Below are 19705 nucleotides of genomic sequence, written 5' to 3' on the forward strand. Positions count from 1 at the left end.
GGCCTCATTTCAAAAGGGGGGCGTGTGCTCCTGCCAACCACGTGGCATCAAATCATTATAGTGAATGCTGCTGGGTTTACTAGGTAATTATGAGCCTCCTGGACTGCATCTGCTGCAGGAGACATGGCCACAGTGTTGCTGCATGCTGGGACCCGTGTTCTGGAGAATTGTTATCCATGGTTACCTATTCTGAGCTGCAAGAAAAGGCTCTTCAACTAGCTACTATTCTAAGGAACCACCATTCAGCCTGTGGTAATGTGGGACTGTATGGGGAGTGTTGTCCAGAGGTGATTGCTGCATTGATTGCTGTGATGGCTATACCGGGAGCTTACGTTCCACTCTCAATTCATCAGCCATTGAAGCAACGAGTGGAGTTTCTACGCAAGAATGGAATTGATATTATACTGGTACAAGAATCTGTCCTAGAGGTGGGTCACTATACATTGTGTTAGGTTTAGATTCGTGCATTGTAATTTATTATAGTTGCTCACTTCTGAAATTCAGCATGTGGCAGGGCTGCATTGAGGGGGTGTATAAAATCCTGGATGGCGGGCCTGTAACAGTGGTATAGTTTAGTATAATTATACTAAGAGTAGGAGGGGTTGTCATGTTAAGGATGGTGGCACTGACTGAGAAGTAACTGTAACCCCAACCCCGAAAGCAGAATAGTACGTATCAATAATCCACTGACCCTCTCCCCACCTAGACATTCCTGAGTGATGCCATCACCCTCCTTCCCGACTGTACTCTCTCTCTTAGTTGCCACACTCTAGCATACGGACTGGTTCTCGCCAGACTACACTGGACAGGCCCGGCCAGCACAACTACTGAGTCTGCCAACCACGGCCCGGCCAGCACAACTACTGAGTCTATCAACCACGGCCTGGCCAGCACAACTACTGAGTCTGCCCCCACTACAAACACTCGCAATGAACCTGCATTTCTAACTAAATACAGAGAAGAAGTGAACACTTACTGTTGGCCGTGTCAGAAAGAAGGCCGTGCTTCCAACCCATGGCTGCTACCAAGTACCGCCCACTCATCCTCACCAGCCTATGGTACCGCCCACTCATCCTCACCAGCCTATAGTACTGCCCACGCATCATCACCAACATATGGTACCTCCCACTCGTCCTCACCAGCCTACAGTACCGCCCACGCATCCTCACCAGCATATGGTAACGCCCACGCATCATCACCAGCATATGGTACCGCCTACGTCCTCTCAACTTCTGGTACAACTGGAGACCCAGTGATTGTACAAGCACTTCATTGCAGTATAGTACCCAATATTGTGGATCTGAGGGAGAGATTCTCGTGTGGAGAGTATGATGTCGTCTTTAATGCCGCTCCTTTGACCTTTGACCCATCTGTTGTTGAGGTCAGTTCATCACATGCACTATGACGATGGTGTCATTATTATTATGATTATAAGTTATATATATATATCTGTGTGAATGTGCTTATGTGGTGTTGCTGCTTTCAACTGTTTTCTCCTAGATTTTGCACAAAACAAATAAAATTCGATTTGTTCTGTCCCTCTGCAGATCTTTGTATCGCTATCTTCAGGGTCATCTCTGCTCACAGTGCCAGAGAATGTGAAGAGTATCCCTTCACAGTTGGCAAAGGCTCTACGATCTGTTACCGTGCTACAAGCCACACCCACTTTAATTAGACGGTTTGGCAGAGAGGAGCTGAGACATGGCTTGCTGGGACCTTATTCTAAATTAAAAGTCCTTGCATTCGGAGGAGAAAGCTGTCCCGATTACAACACACTGGCTACGTGGAAGGATTGCAAGGTAGTACCAGTAGTGGGCGAACTGAAATTATAATAGGTACTCTGTAATTATGGTGTGTGCGTAGATATAATTATTCTTTTAATTTTATTGTTTGATGTGCTGTAGACGTGTCCACTTAATTATTATCTCTTTCTTTCCACAGAATGCCACCACATTTTTCAACCTCTATGGACTGACCGAGGTGTCTAGTTGGGCCACTTGTTATCAATTTCCAGATGCTGCCGGAACCGTGTTACTAGGCAACCCACTGCTGGGGTCAAAGGTGGAGGTCCGGAATGACGAGGGTCAACCAATAGAGTGTGGAGAAGGTGTAATTTGGACGGGTAAGAAAAAATTACATCAAACCACATGTATAGCCAGCGTCTAGTGTAGCATCTTCGAGCAGCCATAACTTGATACAATTTCAATGATGTTGTGGTTTTCTAAAAGAAGCTTCAATAGTTCGTAGCTATTTTATTTGTATCATATAATTATAACACGACTAGTTTTTCGAAGCTAGTGTACATCAAACGGTTAATTACTTCGCATGCTATTTATCCTGCTTGGAATTATTACTGCCACAATAATAATCATTATGTAATATTCGTACATTTCTTGTACTGTTGCAGGTGGTGACTATCGTGTGTGCTTAGTGGGTGATGAGAGTGTGATGTGTGAGGATGGTGGGCGTATGAGGTGTACGGGGGACGTGGGGAGGGTGCTCCCTGGAGGAGGTGTGGTCTATGTCGGCCGACGAGACAGACAGGTGAAGAGGCGAGGCCACAGAGTCAACCTGGACTATATTCAACATGTGAGATTATGTGTGCATTGTTTTGTGTGTAGCTTTTTAAGAGAATTTTTTAATCTACGTGCATGTGGTTTTTTCAATATCAATTTGTAGTTTCTCGATCAGACTATTACTCCTAAAATAGCAAGCGGATTGAGGCAAATGATAATAATAATAATAATGATTTAATTGTGTGGGTGTGTGGGGAGGACCTCAGGACAAGGCTGTGCAGGTGTGTGGTGTGGGTGCTCATCCAAGCGCGAGGGCCTGAGAAACTACAAATTGACTCTGAATAACGTACTTGATATGTAATGTGTCAGTAAGTACATTGTGCGCCACTGTCTCCACTACTGCAGGGGATTGAGTCACTGGACCACGTCACGTCGTGTGTGGTGACCACGACCTCCTCAGGCCATGGACCCCGCCCACAAGAGCAAGGGAAAATCCCCCACCCACAATCTGTCTCAGAAGTTTTGGTAGCTTTCATTGTGCCGGCTGAGATATTGAAAGTGAATGTGAGCAAGTATTGCGGTGATGTGTTTGCTGCATTGAGAGCCACTCTTCCTCGATCCTGTGTTCCTGATGAGATTGTGCTGATAAAGCAACTGCCTCTGACCCACCACGGTAACTGTACAGTAGCTTGTTGGAGGGAATGCCATACTCACCATCAGAATTTTAGTTACAGAGAGCTGATTCTTTTTCAAAATGAAGGGGGCCTAACGTTAAATAGAGCATCTTTAAATGGCCAGAAATTTAGTTTCGTTGGTCTAGTTTTATGATTGTATGACTTGTGTGTATTTGACCTTTACTACCTTCCATTCTCTCAGGTAAAGCTGACATCACTTCTCTCACAAGCTACTCTAACCCAGCTATCTACATCGAGTCTCCATCAGAGGGGGACCTCACGACAAACAAACCACTGAGCCAGGAACTACTGAGTAATCTACTCTGTGAATCAGCTCTGTGTACTACAGGTGTATCTGCCTGGGGCAATGATGTCAGGCTAACAGAACTAGGAGCTAACTCCTTCGACATTGTTCGATTATCCACTCACTTTCTGAAGATTGTTCCGTCTCACGCTGCAACTGAAGACATAGAATCTGCACTGGTTGAATTACTCCTGACTGCAACTCTAGACGAGGTGGCCACTCAGCTATTCAATATGCTCCAAGATGGAACAAAGAGAAAGCGTTTTATTTCCGATAATGAGTTACCAACAGGGCGTAAGTCTGCTAGGGTCACGCACTCAGTACAAGGTCAAAGTTCTCAACAGGAGGTGTTGAGTTGGAGAGCAGGGAAAATGTTCAGAAATGGGCAGTAAGTGAATAGCAAATACTATAAGTACACGTATATAGTACCTCCAGCTTATGCCCTTACGTACAATTGTCTCTATAATGCTCAGTGTAAAAGTCATGTATGGTACTTTCAGTGTATGCCCAAGTATGCAATTCTCTTTATTATTACCCGAGGCGCGCGTGGGCGGCCACGGGTATAGTAGTCTGTTTGTTTGTTTGTTTGTTTGTTTGTGATTGGCTTTTCTACTCACCTGGATGCCACAGCACTGCGTTTACAGCATGGATAGCCTTCACACAACAATATCTTGGTTTAAATAGTGGCAGATTTTGATGTTAAAGCTTCTTTGTCGAGCAAAAGCTAAGAAGCTTGAACAAGCTTGTGACTAGGTCTGCTTACCTGGATGTTCTAGCACTGCGTTTACAGCATGAGTAGCCTCCACACAACAAGTTAGTACTTTGGATAGTGGCAGCTTTCAGTGTTAAAGCTTCGTTGTCTAATAAAAGCGAGCAAAATGTAGCTTGAACAGAACTTGCACATGCGTTACTTATAACTGAAGTGATCCTGTACCAAGAACTATGGAACAGGGTCACTAAAGTAGAAAGCTGTATATACCAAGAACAATGGAACAGGGTCACTAAAGCAGAAAGCTTCAATTATAGCTCCTGCTTTTGGAATCTAGGACCTGGAGCCATACTTCTCTGAGACTCCAGGCTTCTTGCTGTGATCCTAATCCACAGTGCATATACTACCACTAGATACCTGTTCTCAAATGTTTCAGCATGCCGCCTCCAGTCTGGTTTAGTTTTATTGTTCCTTAGTTGCTGTGCAAGTCATACGTGATAACAACATCACTATATGCACTGCATTATATTTCATAATCATGTCACCAGCCGAGGGTTTGCACTTTAGTGCTCTAGTTTATTCAGCGTTTCTCTTCTATAATTATATGCAGGCTACTTCCTCACTTCATTTCAGATGACCACAGCAACCTCTCTTTTGACAAACGCTCTCTCCACTTCACTGTTCGTTGGAGTGTGAACACGGGTAAGTGTGTGGACTCCTCCCCCCTCCTCGTGGTGGGAGGCCTCAGCGGTGGGCCCACTATCTTCATCGGCTCTCACTCTGGACTGTTCCAGGCCATCGAGCATCTGTCGGGGGCTGTGAGGTGGAGACAGCAGCTGCCTGATAGGATCGAGTCCTCGGCTTGTGTGTCAGCATGTGGATGCTACGTGGCTGTCGGTGAGGCATGTATGTATACTGGATGCCTGTAGATCCTGTAGGTACCTTAAGTATACCTTAAGATGGCATATTTTCACAGGCAGATTTATCTGCGATTTCACTGTTTACGGTATTGTGAAATTAATGTTATTCATATAGTGGCTATAATTATTCATTTTCTAATTATCTGCGAATAAAAATGTTGCAGCAATAGCAGAAATTAATACCCGCGAAAGTATATCACCTTAAGTACTGTAATACTGTAATACTGATTGTGCTATGTATTGTACTGTAAATGCGTGGGTGGTGAAAGAATGCACGCTACTGCTAATCATGTGTGGCAGTGTGTATTGTGTGTGTGTTCATATAAATTATACATGTTTGCAATATTGTTAGTTCCGGTATAGATATACTAACCAGTGGCTTACTACGACTGTTTAAGCAATGTTGTACAGACTTTCAAACTGCCATAACTCATAAAAGAAAGGACCAGATCTGGAAACTGACTGCACTGGCTTTTGTGTGTGTATGTATATTTCCTGTGTCTATTTACCGTGCGTATATACACATGCATATGATTTTAATCATTAATTTTATCAATAACTTTTTGATTACCGATTTCTTAACGAAACAGTTGCTATAGAAACTCAGAGTGTTATACACAAAATAATTAGATCAAAATGGTTAATGATTTGTGAAATTTTACTAGTTAGCAAGTTCTCTTTGAAGCCTCTTAGCCGTGTATTTATCACCTCTTTTGATCTAGTCGACATCATAGCATTCCTACTAACCATCTAGATAAAGTAAAAATTCATTGGTAGTTACATAAAATGAATCAAGGTTAGATAGACTATATTCGCTGTTTGCTCTACAACTACTACCATCATCATTCTCCACAAGCCATATCGTCATGACGTCTCGAATCTCTTTGCTCTCTGCTAGATCTGATTTTGCTAGCAGTTCCAGCACTCTATTCTTTGCTAAGAGTGGCTTTGCCTCCATCCACAAAGCTGTGGCTAAGAACAATCATGTTCGTGTCAAGATTCTCCTAGGCACGGCTACAAACCAAGAAAGGCTCACCAGGGACAAACGAAGGATGACTCCATTACTAGTAGCTGCTACGTTCGGTTCCACTGCAGCTTTCCAAATACTGATGAACTCTGGAGCAAATTTCAAAGCTCGATCTGCTGATGGTTTAACAGTCGTACAATGTGCCGCTGCTCATCGCCATAGTAGCATTATTCTCTCACTAAACTCGGAACATCTTCTCTGTGGCTTGCAAGAAATCTTCGAATATTTGAGTTCATTTCCTGAGATGAAAGAAATGCACAATACTCTGATAGTACTCGATCATGCCATTGCGGCTCGGGTGTGTGTGGGCGGAGTCAACAGCACAACACTACAAGAGAAGATCTTACAATGCAATGGGCTGCATGTTCTAGCCGACATCTTAGACGTGTGTACAAGAAACGACTCTGAAACCATGATGAATCTAATTGGTACCGTGGCAGTTCAAATCATCGAGAAATTGTCCAGCTGTGTTTTAATAGTCCCTGGAATCCTCACCACTTCAATTCCACACAGCGTTGTCATTGCAATGCAGACGAACTCTGAGACGCTAGTATCTGCCCTTGCTATTTTGAAGAAGATGACAAAAGAAGTTTTTCTAGAATTAGGAGCTCCTTCGATTATCATGAACATTGCTATGACCTCGCAGAGCGAACACGAACGAGAGGTTACCATAGAAAGCATGTGCAGTATTACAGATATGGCACAAATCTATTACGAGCTTGGTTTTCTACAAAATATTCTCCAGCTACTCAAAAGACCATCGCTAGGTAACAAGTTCTTACTTATCATTCTAAATTTATTGAAAGTCATGATAAACGTTGGAGGGAAGGTTCTAATAGAAATTGTTGAAGTTGGATTTATGCAAGTTTTATTGGAACATTTTATGAATCAGAGCACCGTGGTTACTATCCAAATAATGTCATTGCTCAGAACTTTATGTTTAAATAGCGATAAAGCACGTAGTATTATCACAAAATCAAAGCAAGCTTTACAAAAACTAATCCACCTGTCGAGGTTCTATTTAAATCAAGATTCCAAATTTGAATCGTTTGAAATTGTCTGGTTGTTAGCTGAAAATTCGGACAAAGAGAGAACGGGTTTAGCCTGTTTGTTAGGGTCGGCTTGCATCATGCGTGTTTTGAGTGTAGGGAGCAGCCAGTTCCAGTTCATAGCTGTCACGATGCTTAGACTCATATCCCCAGACGTGTACGGACTACAAGACGAAATAACAGGCGCAGGAGGTGTGGCTTCAATTCTCAAGCTAATACGATTAGCTAGTAGTGATGTTCAACTAGAAGCACTGAAGGTGTTGGAAAATCTAAGTTACGACATTGCTTTGCGAACGAATAAAAACACTCAAAAATCTATATTGGAATTGGGCGCTATTCAACTTTTGCTTAGACTATATTCAACAACTAAAGATGATAGACTGAAGCTTCAGGCTTGCTGTACGCTAGCCGCTGTTTCCATTGGCAACCCAGCTATGAAAATAACTATTATTCACGATGCGAAATTCTCTCTCAAAGAATTAATCGAAGTAATTGACAGACCTCAACAGGACCAAACTGTGCTGTGTACAGCGATGAGAGCGCTCTGTTACTATGCATACAATAGCACCAAAACGCAATTGAGCATTTGCGAGGTCAAAAAAGTGTCAGTTGAACCTTTCAGAAATTTAATGTCTAGCAGAGACAAATTTGTGAGCTCACTATCCGCCTTTCAACTTATTGTTTTGGTGAGAGTACTAGAAACTAAAGAAGACAAAACACAAATAGTAGCTAATAGTTTGCGACTTTTGATTAACGAGCTTGAGTTAGCAGTAGGCCGGGAAAATATCTCACTACAGGTTCATATTTGCTCCTTATTGAGTGCTTCACTGCACATTCGTGTTGGTCTGCCAAATGCTGTGCTTGCGTATGGTGTAGCATCAATCCTCACCAGACTATTGCTGTCTGACATCGAGCAATGTCGTAGAACGTCCGCCATTACACTCAGCTACCTCACACTCACCCCCAGAGGATCCAGAACCATTCTTGGCTATTGCAGAAAGTCTCCACGGCTATTCCAACTATTGAAACGGCACAGTGCTGGCTACGTTTTGTCGGGAAGTTTTCTGGAGGGTTGGGAGCACTACCGAACTACTCACCTCCTCCGAGCGGAGAGGGGGTGGGCTGTACAAGAGGAGGAGTTAGTGGCAGCACCAATGGCAGAAGCTAAAGTGTTCGGTAAGTGAATTAAGTATCCAATTTTTTTTACACTGTTGAATATGTAAATATTTAAACGTTTAAAGTGTATTTAAATAACAGTCCTATCTTCTCTCCCTTGCATATACAGGGTCTTGGTGCATTGACTGTGACACTACAATTCTAATCAAAGATGACAGAAAGACCCCCTCTGATGATTATACCCCCCACCCTGACAACAGTAGACCACCTCTAATATCCATCGAAACTTTGAGTTCTTCGCCTAAGACACCATCTTTCGCACACGGACAGCAGCTGCCTCTCAGTAATGCCTCGAGGCCGGACAGTACATTACAGTCACTCAAACTGCCTAGTATTGCTGTCAATAACCACTTGGTTGCTCATTGTTTTGCTGATACGTATAAAAATCAATTTGAAATATGAATTGTCAAGTCACTTTTATAATTGTATATAACATGCTGTTTGAGGTATAATAATTATATGTACTTGCATGTGTGTACTTGATGGCATGCGGTGTACAGTACAACCTCGATTATTCGAACACCTTGGCTCCAGAGACAGGATGAATAACTGGTTACTAAATTGAAGTAGCATTCTGTTTGAGCTATATAGTATAACGTGAACAGTGCATGCATGCATGGACACAATTTCTCACACAAATGATACTTTCAGTTTGTATACCCACAAACACACGCACACGCTTTTACCGTATATTCATCAGATGGCTACACCTGAGGCATAATAACCAAATACAGATTTTCTACTTATCAATAACCTGCCATGTATGTTCCTTTTGAGTGCCCATGAATAAATATACTGGCAGACAGTCTGCCTATGACTTTGCAGCTCTAATAACACGTGTATACCAACATGCAATTTCGGGTATACATGAATATACTCCCTGTCATGGTTAAAAATCACCTGATATTCAGCTTCCACAAGCAATATCTATAACACAGTCACAAACCAACAGCATTAGACTGTTTTGCGAGCAATCGAACATTAATTATGCCAACTTTTAGAGCGTTGATCACTTCGCAAAAATAATTATACCATGATTATTTTTGTTATAATTATACTGGTGATGACATACGATCTTTGCTGGAACGCAATAGTTAGATCGCAAAAGGTCAAATTTTCTGCTGATTTGGTTCATTCGTAGGTTTTTCACCAGCATGCAAGTAACACACATTACCACGCTAAATATAATCACACACACAGAGTTACGATTTGAACAGTGGGAATTTTTTTCAGCATGCAAAACAGCACTATAGCAAACATTACATACCTAAAGGTTTTCCTCCAAGATGTCTGCATAATTATATAATGGTGTTTATTATAGATAATTATACAAAAGACTCCATGGTAACAGCATTACACACAATACTAATCCTACACACACTGTTACATAACATCTAATTGGCAAACTATAGTCTAATCCTAGCAATACACATGCAAGAACTTATTGAAGCAACTATAGGACAACACAACTAGCTAACTCAATCATCGTTTTCTACGGTCAGTACACAGTGACACTTGTTATTGGTCTCGTCTTTCGAATACTCTGGACACTTACAAAAAACTTGATAAGCAGACACAATTCTGTGTCTGTTGTTACTATCAGCTGCTCCAAGTCCCGCACCTGTGCTTGCTCCAGCACCTCCCCCGACAGCAAGACCACCAAAGAAACCGAGAACCCCACCAATAATTCCACCTATGATGGTCCCCGCCACTGGCACAACGGATCCAATCACAGCCCCTGAAACTACGCCTCCAGCGGTACCTCCGGCAGCACCAAGACCTGCACCAAGACCACCTGCAATAGCCGCTCCTTTCTTGACTGGAAGCCTGGGGTATACACGAATTTGAAAATCTGTCTGAACACTGAGTTCCAAGTCTTGTGCAAGGGAACCGCTGTTCCTAGGTCTTTCCTTGACAACCGTGATAATTTTTATGAAACTTTTCAAGTCATCTCTGTCTATGCGGAATCCATTGGGAAGTATCTCTCTGGCTACAGTCTCAAGAGCTGCTTTTATCTGGGGTTGAATGAGAGTTTTAATAGTGTTCTCTTCGGTGTTAGACATTTTAAATTAAGATGTCCCAATAGTACCAACAGACAGCTGAGTTTAGTTCTGGACTATAGTTTTCTAACTATGGAGTTTATTGATCAGTAGATCTGTTACTAGCTATTTCACGAGCTATATCCAATCAATGTTGAACAATATACTGACCCCCCACATGCAAACAAGTGTGAAATGCCACATCATCCAACTAAATACATGCATTGACTTCACTCTTGATATGAATAATTTATGAGAACTATAAATTACTGTCAATTACTTAATGTACATACATAGATTGATACCGTATAGCGGGTTACTTTCGAGGCATTAATTTGTGCGCTCAAACTAAACATTTTGCGAATTTTATTTTTGAGGTTAAAATGACCACACCCCTACAGTAGAGAGATCTTTTAACCGATGTAAACCAATTTTCGAGGTTCAAGGTTAATCCTAGAAAACCTCGAACATTATAGTACCTCAAAAATAATCAGCTATACGGCACCTCCATGATAATAGTTATTACATGGCTATGTGTAAAGGCCCATGACCACAATCTACTACATACCGGGCCAATAAACAGCTTGTGGCACAAATTGCCATGTAATAACTACTTTGTTGCCTTGCATGAAATTCTGCATAGAAACCACTTGCGGCATAGATACGAACAAAAATGATAATTTGGTAGTTTTATTCTGTTTTTGGTGGCTAGAATTACATCGAAACCATACATATGCTGTCTAGTACATTTATCACAGGAACAATAAATGTGTCATTCAGTGTCACTATAAAAGCAATGATTTGAAGAGTATACAGGTGGAGGGAGGGTGGGCTCTCAACATGCAATATACTGGCATAACTGTTCCTTTGATCTCAGAGGTCAAAAGGCAACAAACTGTTGTTATACTACATCATTATAATACTAAACTTTACATGCATATTTTCTCAGTTACACTTCGACAACTATAATACATTTGGGTGTCTATATGAATATTTTAAATACTAGACAGACAGTCTGGCTATGGCTGAGCAGCTCTAGCACGTGTATCGAAATTAATAACGATTATCGATAATCTTTGGCATACGTGAATATGAATATTCTCCTTGTTAAAGTTAAAAATCACCTGATATTCAATCAGCTTTCACATTGCTTGTAGCTAAGGTTACTGTCTAGCATTTTCTCATGAATATAATGTTTTGGAGGACCAAGAAAGTATAGAATACTACACAATCTATTTGTTTTGTACAAAAAATGCAGTGGCTATAATTATTATAAGTTGTAGACAAGAAATACATCAAAACCGCTAAGCATGCACAATCATTTTGTCAGCCTACTGAAGCTTCTATAATAGGAAGGAAGGGAAAGGGAAACTCGAAGAGAAATTTTTTATGCACGCAAGCCAGTAGCTCTCTGTATAGAGAGATTGAGCGTATTTTTCGACACTTATCGCCTATATACTATAGCGGCTATAACTCTTTCCGATTGTAGTTTAAGGTACATGCATGCACAGTCATTTTCTTAGTTTAACTTTGACCCTCCCATAAATATTGCGGATAATCGGATAATTAAAGGCCTGTGTTTAATATCCCCCCCTCTCTTGGTTCAGGTTGCTATGACGGTCGATTGTACGTCTTCTCTGCTGACGATGGGTCTCTGAACTGGACCTTTGCTACTCCCCACAGTGAAGGTACCCCCTGTGTGGACCCCACCTCAGGACATGTCCCCCACACTGGGGGTAGGCCCCCACCAATCAAGAGCTCCCCTTGTGTGGACCCCACCTCAGGACATATGTGGTTTGGAGCACATGATCACTACATATATGCCATTGACGTACAGGTATACAAAATATGTGCGAACATTAAAACTTGTCTATAGTGCCTATATATAACTATAAGCAGGCCACCCTCTATAATACAACCAGGTTAATAGGCCCTAAAATCTCCATGCATATAGCATGTGTTTGTACCTGTGTTTAGTAGGCCACCTCTTTATACAGCCACTGCATGTTGGTCTGCCCGAGGGTGACCACTATATACAGTGTACCACTTCCATAATTGATGCTCATTATTGTACAGACAAAATCTCTCGTGCACAAAGTCTACCCTGGTGGGGGGTCTTGTTTTGCTACCCCCTGCGTTGATCCTACAACTGGGCTTGTGTACTGTGCTACACTGCAAGGGAGGGTTGCTGCCATCAACGCTGTAAGTTGTGTTGTCTATAGTTGTGAAAGTACACCTATTGAGATACCTCTCAAATGTGTTGTAAAAACTGTTATAAACAGTAATTATTATTATTATTAGCTTTTTAAATACAGCTGATTCATACAATATACCACTTAATCTATATTGCAGCCTTATACAGCAGTCATTGTGATGTTTCTATACATGAGCATGGAACCCATGCATCCTTTGCAAGTCTTGTAAACCACATACTCTTATACACAGCTTTGCCAAATTTGCCTCATCATTATGACCATATATACTCCTATACTGCATACCTAACAGGCGTGCACATGTTCATTACAGTCTGGTTTGCATTCTATTCCATTCATCCGCACATGCACAGGTATCTGGACAGATGGAGTGGACTTTTCAATGCCCTAAACCAATCTTCTCCTCACCGACTTGCATCCCCTCAAGGAGAGAGGTGTTTGCAGGCTGTGTGGATGGGAGTGTGTATGTACTCAGGGAGGGGGGAAAGTTGGTGAGCTGTTATAGACACACACACACACACACACAAATGGTGACATGTCTGATGCCTGCCTATAGCTATTGACTCTAAAACTGAATCTCTTATAAAGTTTATTTTACAAGTCACTATTTCTATAAGTACACATGCACGCAGAGTTTGTTTCTCATACTTTGCTTTAAGGAAGCACTTACATGCATGGTGTAGGATATAACTTTCACTATTCTGAATGCCCATGCAGCCCGATTAAATTATTCCGATGTAAATTGTCACTTCATGCAGGTATTATGTATATAGGCAGACTAGTAACTCAGGCACACACTCTCTCCTAGAATGCTGTACTGAGTACGGATGATGCTGTCTTCTCCAGTTGTTGTATTCTAGAGTCTGATTCCAAGCTCCGTGTAATTTGTGGATCACATGACAATCACATGCACTGCTGGAACGGTAACTACGAGTACGAATGGAAGACACAACTGGACTCCCCAGTGTACTCTACACCTTGTCCCCTTTCCCTAACCACCACTCGCCAAAAATCAGATATTTTTCAAACAGTGTGTGTTTGCTCAAGTTCAGGGTGTATGTATATTGTTAATGTATTCACAGGTACTATTCTGGGAAAGTACTGTTTTCCGGGCCCAGTTTTTTCGTCCCCAATTTGTTATGAACATTCTATAGTAGTTGGTTGTCGGGACAATTATGTTTATTGTGTAGCCGTTCAGATTGTGTAAGTGAGAGGGAGTTTTGTAATCTTTTATCACAGTTTTACTTTCACACCATTGGAATGATTAGTTTTCAGTATAAAATGGTAAACTGAAACAACCAAAACAAACTTCAATATTGATTTTATATGTCAACAAATTTTTAACAGCTAGCTAGCTCTTAACGTGCCAACTGCATGAAATTTATTTTGTTGCTAATCACTGCGTGGCTATGAAACTTCTGTTGTTGGTCTTCTCTCTTCTCTTATGCCTGGTATCAGGTAAGTCCATTCACTTATTCCAGTATTGCCCATTATATCTCATGACATTGTGTATAGGTGCTGATGCAAGCTGTAGTTTTAGCGATGTGACTGCCACTAGGTTGTCTGCAACAGATCTTTCAATTCAGTTCCGATATTTTTACCGTCCTGGTGGGATATCAAACATTTCAGTGTATAGTAACGAGTTTTTTGTGACTATATTAGATAGCATTTCTATTGGCCCCGAGATTGTTAGTGCGGACAAGGTGCAGTACGACTATCTGTACAGTGGAGCTTCAGGCCCACGTTGCTTTCGAGCTCAGCCTGATATATTAGGTTGTCCAATGTCAGAGGACTGTGCAAATTCATCCTACAGCACCACCAGTAAGTCTCCCACATCATCAACGCTGTTTATGATTATTGTTCTTTCTCTTGTGTATAGGACCAAACGTGGCCTCTTTTACAGCAGATCAAATCAGCAGTCAAGATTCAGACCAAGTATTCTTGCAGTGGGTGATCAGTGACACGCACACTAGCACCTTCACCTACTGTACACTAGAAGACAGTCCATTGATAGTCTTCAAAGAGGTGCAACCCAGCTCTCAATCGAGCACAGTGGTGAGGCTACAAGAAGCCACCTCATACACTTGCTATATCAGCGATTGGAACGAAAATAACATTGGACCAAGTTTTAACACCATCTTTACCACAAGTACGTTGTATTCATTCTTAATAAATTTATAAATGATAAGAGTAATTTTCCCTCAGGACCGGCGCCACCTTATGCCTTGGTAGTGAATAATATTGAATCAGATAGTGTGAACCTGTCATGGAATTACAGGAACGTATCAGATCGTACCTTCACCGTGTTCGTCGACAAAGACTGTATTGGGAATGGATACCCGGAAACTACCGGATCTGAAACTAACCTCATCATCAATGGACTCTCCCCATTCACATTCTACTGCCTTCGAGTAACAGCTACGATATCCAGTGCAAATGTCACCAGCCTACCCGTCTCAACTGGTGTAAGAACATCCGAAGCAGGTAACAGGGAAACTACGTATAATTATGTATCGTCATTCCGTGTACATTTCATTCCATAATTGTACTGACTAAGTCTTTTTTTAGTTCCTGGCGTAGTAAGGAACCTCGTGGCCACACCCACAAGCACCACGACAGTGCTGCTGAGCTGGGATGAGCCATTACCTAGGAATGGTGTCATCACCAGTTACCATGTGTCGGTGGATGGTACCTCATTTAGGGATATAGATGGAAATACGACCATGATCTATGTTGGTGATTTAGGTATGTACGATATTGGTTTGACTAGCATGTCATGTGATAGGGCTTGTATAGAGCTGTAGAATTCATCTCTTAGTTTTAACGCTTTGTAGTGAAGTTATGACCTCCCGAAAGGCAAATTGTTCGTTTTCAGAACAAATTCAGTTTATTGTCAAAATTGACAGTTTTTCTCCCTCCCAGAACTTTAACCTGAGCATATCATGTGATAGGGCTTGTCTATAGAGCTACAAAAGAATGTATCTTTTAGTTTTGATATTGATTGCTTTTTAATAACATTATGGTTTGACAGATGCATGTAGGTCTACTAACTACAATTTCAGTGTGTCAGCTTGTACAAGTGCTGGCAGGGAGGGAGAGGCTGTAGTAACCGCAGCAACACTTACGCCAAGACCAGAAATCCCTGAGATGGTGGAAGTCAATCGACAAAGTAACTCCATCACCTGGACTACAGTTACTCCCACTGATTGCATACGAGGCACTCTGATACGTTTCCAACCAGTGCAGAGCCTTGAAGACCCGGTATCCATCAATACCATCTACACAGGCAGTGCATTACCAACTACTATCACACTTCCACTCATTCTAAAGCAGGGTGTGGCCTACAACGTCAGCCTTAGGTCGTATGGGCCTGGGGGCACAAGTGATCCTACACAGCCAATCCTTTCATCACGTGAGTACTGTACACCTGGCATTCCCATCCTATATCCTAAAGTTCTATAATTATTATACCATGCAACCGTATACGTTTTTCACACGTGTCGAACTGTATACATACTTATACTGCAGCTGTTATGGACAGCTCTTTTCCGTATGATCGAACAAACTTCCTACAACTACAGTTCACTGGTGTGGGAACTTGCGATGAATTGAATGTAAGTAAACAATAATTGCAGCTGGCATGCTCAACAACTTATTTATATGGCGTTTTTCTTTTTCCACAGAAAACTGTGTCTCTAAGGAAAGTGGCTGATGCTTTGTTAGAGAGAATGTCGTCCATTTGTCCTGACTACAATGGACCAAATATCGACTTAAACTCTTTGAACTGCATCGGAGAAAATCAAGTGTTGTTTCGGTTTCAAATCCTCAGTCAAACAGACGTAGAGTTTTTGTCGTGCCTAGAATATTGGTATACAAGTGACTCCTCGTACCTTTTAGTGGCTGACCAATTACTACTTATCGATAAGTCATGTAATCAACTTTATATTAGTTCTCTCAGAGACCCAGCTTGTATGATAACGACTACCTCGTGTTCAATATCTGGGCCTGTTGCTGGTGGTTTCATTGGTGGGATAATCATCGGCGCATTGCTTGCCGCTATTGTCATTGTTATCACACTATTGACGTGTTTTAGGAGGAAACTTGTTCAAAGAAACACGCAGAAAACTGGCATAGGAAGTTGCACGGTGCTAGATACAGTGGGTATTAACTACAAGAAGAAAGCAAAGAAAGCAAAGCCGATCGCGCATCACCAACAAGCATCGCGTACTTCTAGCGAGGAAGATAATTACGAGATGCTACCCTACCAAGGAGATGGTACTGTTGCTAGCGAATACGTGGAAAATCCAAGTAACAAGACGAAATCAACCGGAGCTACGAAAGAAGTAACTGTCGATCCTGATTATGAAGTACCGGGGATCTTCTTTATGGACAGACAGAAAGCAGCTGCCGAAAATGTACCGCCTTCACCTCAGTATGAACCGATTGAAGGCGATCCTCTCTCACCCGTGAAGCATCTTCCCTTGAACAATAAGTCTTCCTCTAGCAAGCAAACCAACACACTACCTAGTTTGCTCAGCCATGGAGCTTTGCCTAGCCATGGAGCTAAAGTGCCATTCGTCAAGCTAGCACCAGCCCCCACAAACGAGAACCCACCAAATCAGACTACGCCAAAAGTATTCAAAATGCCTGCTCTACCCACGAAGCAAGAAGACATCCAATTATCCACCACTAAGGAGGCAACAAAAAAGAAACAGTAAGAGCCAAGTGTATGGTTATAAGATATGAAAAATGCCTTTACCAATTATTTTTTTGCATGATGTCATTGAATTTGTCTTTTGTACAGACCACTTGTACCGAAAATTTCCCAGTCCGGTGCGGCTGACCAGAAACCGAGCGTGATATCGAAAGCGAAAATGTTTGAATCCGCTCTAACAGGACCACAGCCTCCGAAACCAAAACCAAAACCGAAAGGCAAAGATGTACCGTGTGGAGGCAATACAGCCTACCAGTTGTGGAAACCCAAGTAACTATAGAGACAAGAATACTGCCAGCTAGAGTAGAAATCACATTATTTGACAAGACAATTATTTCAATTTATTATTGTGTCTACATTTTAATTGCGTTAAGTGCACTCATTGTGTGTGTGTACAAAGCTAATTGTGTGTATATTTCCTATTCAGACAAGTGTCAATTTGTAGTCAACAAGACTGTGTACTGTACAAGACCTTTAATAGCTAATACCACGCTGTATTTCTGGCAGTCATACAAGTACTCCCATATATCGTGGTCGTCGTGTAGAGATCTATTGTACAGATAATCTCTATCATTGATCTGTCGCCAAAAGCTGTGTTGAGCAATTCAAAACAATCAAATGCCCTGTAGTAACGGAAGCTGCATGTGCAAGAACAACAAGACAGTTTAGTTTAGACTTGATAGTCTAAAAAATCAATTTATAGCTTATGCTTATAGCTAGCTTATGCTCAGTGCTGCAACAAGTTATTGTCCCAGAGCAAACTAATTATCATGGAGAGATTTCTATGCATTCTTGTTGCTCTGTGTGCCCTGTGCACTGTCAGCTACTCAATGCAAGGTAAGGTGTTTGTATATATCTCTATGGCAATTAGTGCCTCAAGAGCTACAATTATAAGACTGCATGATTGTATAACGTATAATAATATATGGCTATAAGAGCATGATTGTTGATGGCATACTATTTTTGATGCAGATGACACTCTATTGGATGATGAAGATACTGAACAACAGAGTAAGTATAATTATAGTATCATATCATTGCATGCACACATTGTATACAACAGTCCTGGCAATTAATGTACATGCAGTGCAGTGCATATCATGCGGTGGTAGTTTCGTAGGTATATAGTGTATGGTATAGCTACTGCATGCATGCGATGTTACTATAGCTCTACGTATGATTGCATGTGCTTTGTTTGTGTGCAGGAGGGATGTTTACTCTGGAGTTAGACTCAGAGCTCGGCTGTATTGACTGGCAATCCTACCACCAAGACGTAAGTGCATTAATTGCTTAGTCTACGGTCATAGCAACTATGTAGCAGGTGGGGTTCGTTGCTTCCGTTCTCATACCGAAACTGGAGCACCCTCATTTGGAAATAAATAGAGCTTTAGAGAAGTTTGCATAATTAAAACAATTAAGTGTACAATTTTTTCAAGAAAGAGAAACCCCAAAAACAGGCTATAGCAATTATGTGGTACTTACCCATAGTACCACATAATGCATTATGTACCTATCCCATATTTGACATTATTGTCTATAATTATAACAGTCTGCATTGCATGCATTTACTGTATAGGACAATTTGTAATGCCTAGACTAGTAGATTTCTTAAGGAGAGTTGCCAAATTACAAAAACAGCCCTTAGAGTATAATTACATAACAAGCACGCCATAACATGTAGTGTTTATGTGTCACTGTAGACCTTGTGACTCGTTATTCAGTTGTTAAATGCACTTAGCATAATAATGTTATTTACTGTTTAGGTTCCAGTCAAGAGCAGTATCTTAGAGGGCCTAATAGCAGCCGTTAATAACAGCTGTCGATGTGACTTCACAAGACATCACATTGTACACGATGCTATCAACTGTGACCAACATGCTCGCAACGTGTTCCTTTTGAACGGTGAAATAAGGTAATTACTAGTTTTTGTGTAAAGTTGATTTTTTGTTACAAGGAGCAACAAAACACGACTTTGAGGGCAAGTTGAAGTGTCCCAACACACAAACACACACACAAGAAAGTGTCTGTACATAAATCCATTGACACACACACATACACCCCTCCCCACACATACACACAGTTTTATGGCAAATTCAGAGACATCGCATATGCCTGACCTACTGAGAGGAGTGGAGGAGTGGGCGGGCTCTAGACCTGTGTTTCCATTCGTATTTAGTCCTGGTGAAGTGGTGATGCCCACAACAATCACCCTGACAATGACAAAGGCAACCACAGGACTAATCAACAGTGGTGACGGAGCCAGTGGGAGTGGAAGTGGGAGTGGGTACGCTGATATAGACGCCATGGTTACGGTTACCCAGGCAACCACATCAGAAGCACCTACTACTACCACTACCACTACAA

At 41.6% G+C, this 19705-nt stretch overlaps 4 protein-coding genes across 5 annotated transcripts in view; all 4 read left to right on the forward strand.

Annotated features, from left to right (window-relative positions):
• The first annotated feature begins 21 nt into the window (after positions 1-21).
• Positions 22-13882, forward strand: LOC135334934 (beta-alanine-activating enzyme-like). The gene is made up of 12 exons (XM_064530298.1): positions 22-428; positions 707-1381; positions 1548-1799; positions 1942-2122; positions 2408-2589; positions 2922-3189; positions 3393-3882; positions 4814-5100; positions 12022-12251; positions 12491-12616; positions 12981-13118; positions 13436-13882. The coding sequence occupies exons 1-12, from the start codon at positions 90-92 to the stop codon at positions 13832-13834; spliced, it is 3567 nt and encodes a 1188-aa protein (XP_064386368.1). The 5' UTR covers positions 22-89; the 3' UTR covers positions 13835-13882.
• LOC135334701 (uncharacterized) lies at positions 5113-8777 on the forward strand. The gene is made up of 2 exons (XM_064529977.1): positions 5113-8375; positions 8485-8777. The coding sequence occupies exons 1-2, from the start codon at positions 5990-5992 to the stop codon at positions 8775-8777; spliced, it is 2679 nt and encodes an 892-aa protein (XP_064386047.1). The 5' UTR covers positions 5113-5989.
• On the forward strand, positions 13882-17772 carry LOC135334935 (uncharacterized). Of its 2 annotated transcripts, XM_064530301.1 has the most exons (9): positions 13882-14085; positions 14143-14448; positions 14507-14776; positions 14833-15111; positions 15196-15372; positions 15659-16039; positions 16156-16241; positions 16311-17341; positions 17432-17772. In XM_064530301.1, exons 1-9 carry the CDS (start codon positions 14037-14039, stop codon positions 17613-17615), a joined length of 2763 nt encoding a protein of 920 aa, XP_064386371.1. In that variant the 5' UTR covers positions 13882-14036; the 3' UTR covers positions 17616-17772. The 2 variants fall into 2 exon arrangements, with proteins under 2 accessions (XP_064386371.1, XP_064386369.1); XM_064530299.1 differs by having other exon boundaries at positions 13882-14448.
• Positions 17773-17792: 20 nt separating this feature from the next.
• Positions 17793-19705, forward strand: part of LOC135334946 (uncharacterized) — a 2218-nt gene continuing 305 nt past the window's right edge. Inside the window, exons 1-5 of the mRNA XM_064530321.1 lie at positions 17793-18178; positions 18314-18352; positions 18547-18614; positions 19105-19253; positions 19422-19705. The exon at positions 19422-19705 is cut by the window's right edge and continues 305 nt beyond it. Of these exons, the coding sequence (XP_064386391.1) occupies positions 18112-18178; positions 18314-18352; positions 18547-18614; positions 19105-19253; positions 19422-19705 (607 nt within the window). The 5' untranslated portion in view covers positions 17793-18111. The remainder of the gene's footprint in view (positions 18179-18313; positions 18353-18546; positions 18615-19104; positions 19254-19421) is intronic.

Source organism: Halichondria panicea, chromosome 4, assembly GCF_963675165.1.
Source record: "Halichondria panicea chromosome 4, odHalPani1.1, whole genome shotgun sequence".
NCBI lineage: Eukaryota > Metazoa > Porifera > Demospongiae > Suberitida > Halichondriidae > Halichondria > Halichondria panicea.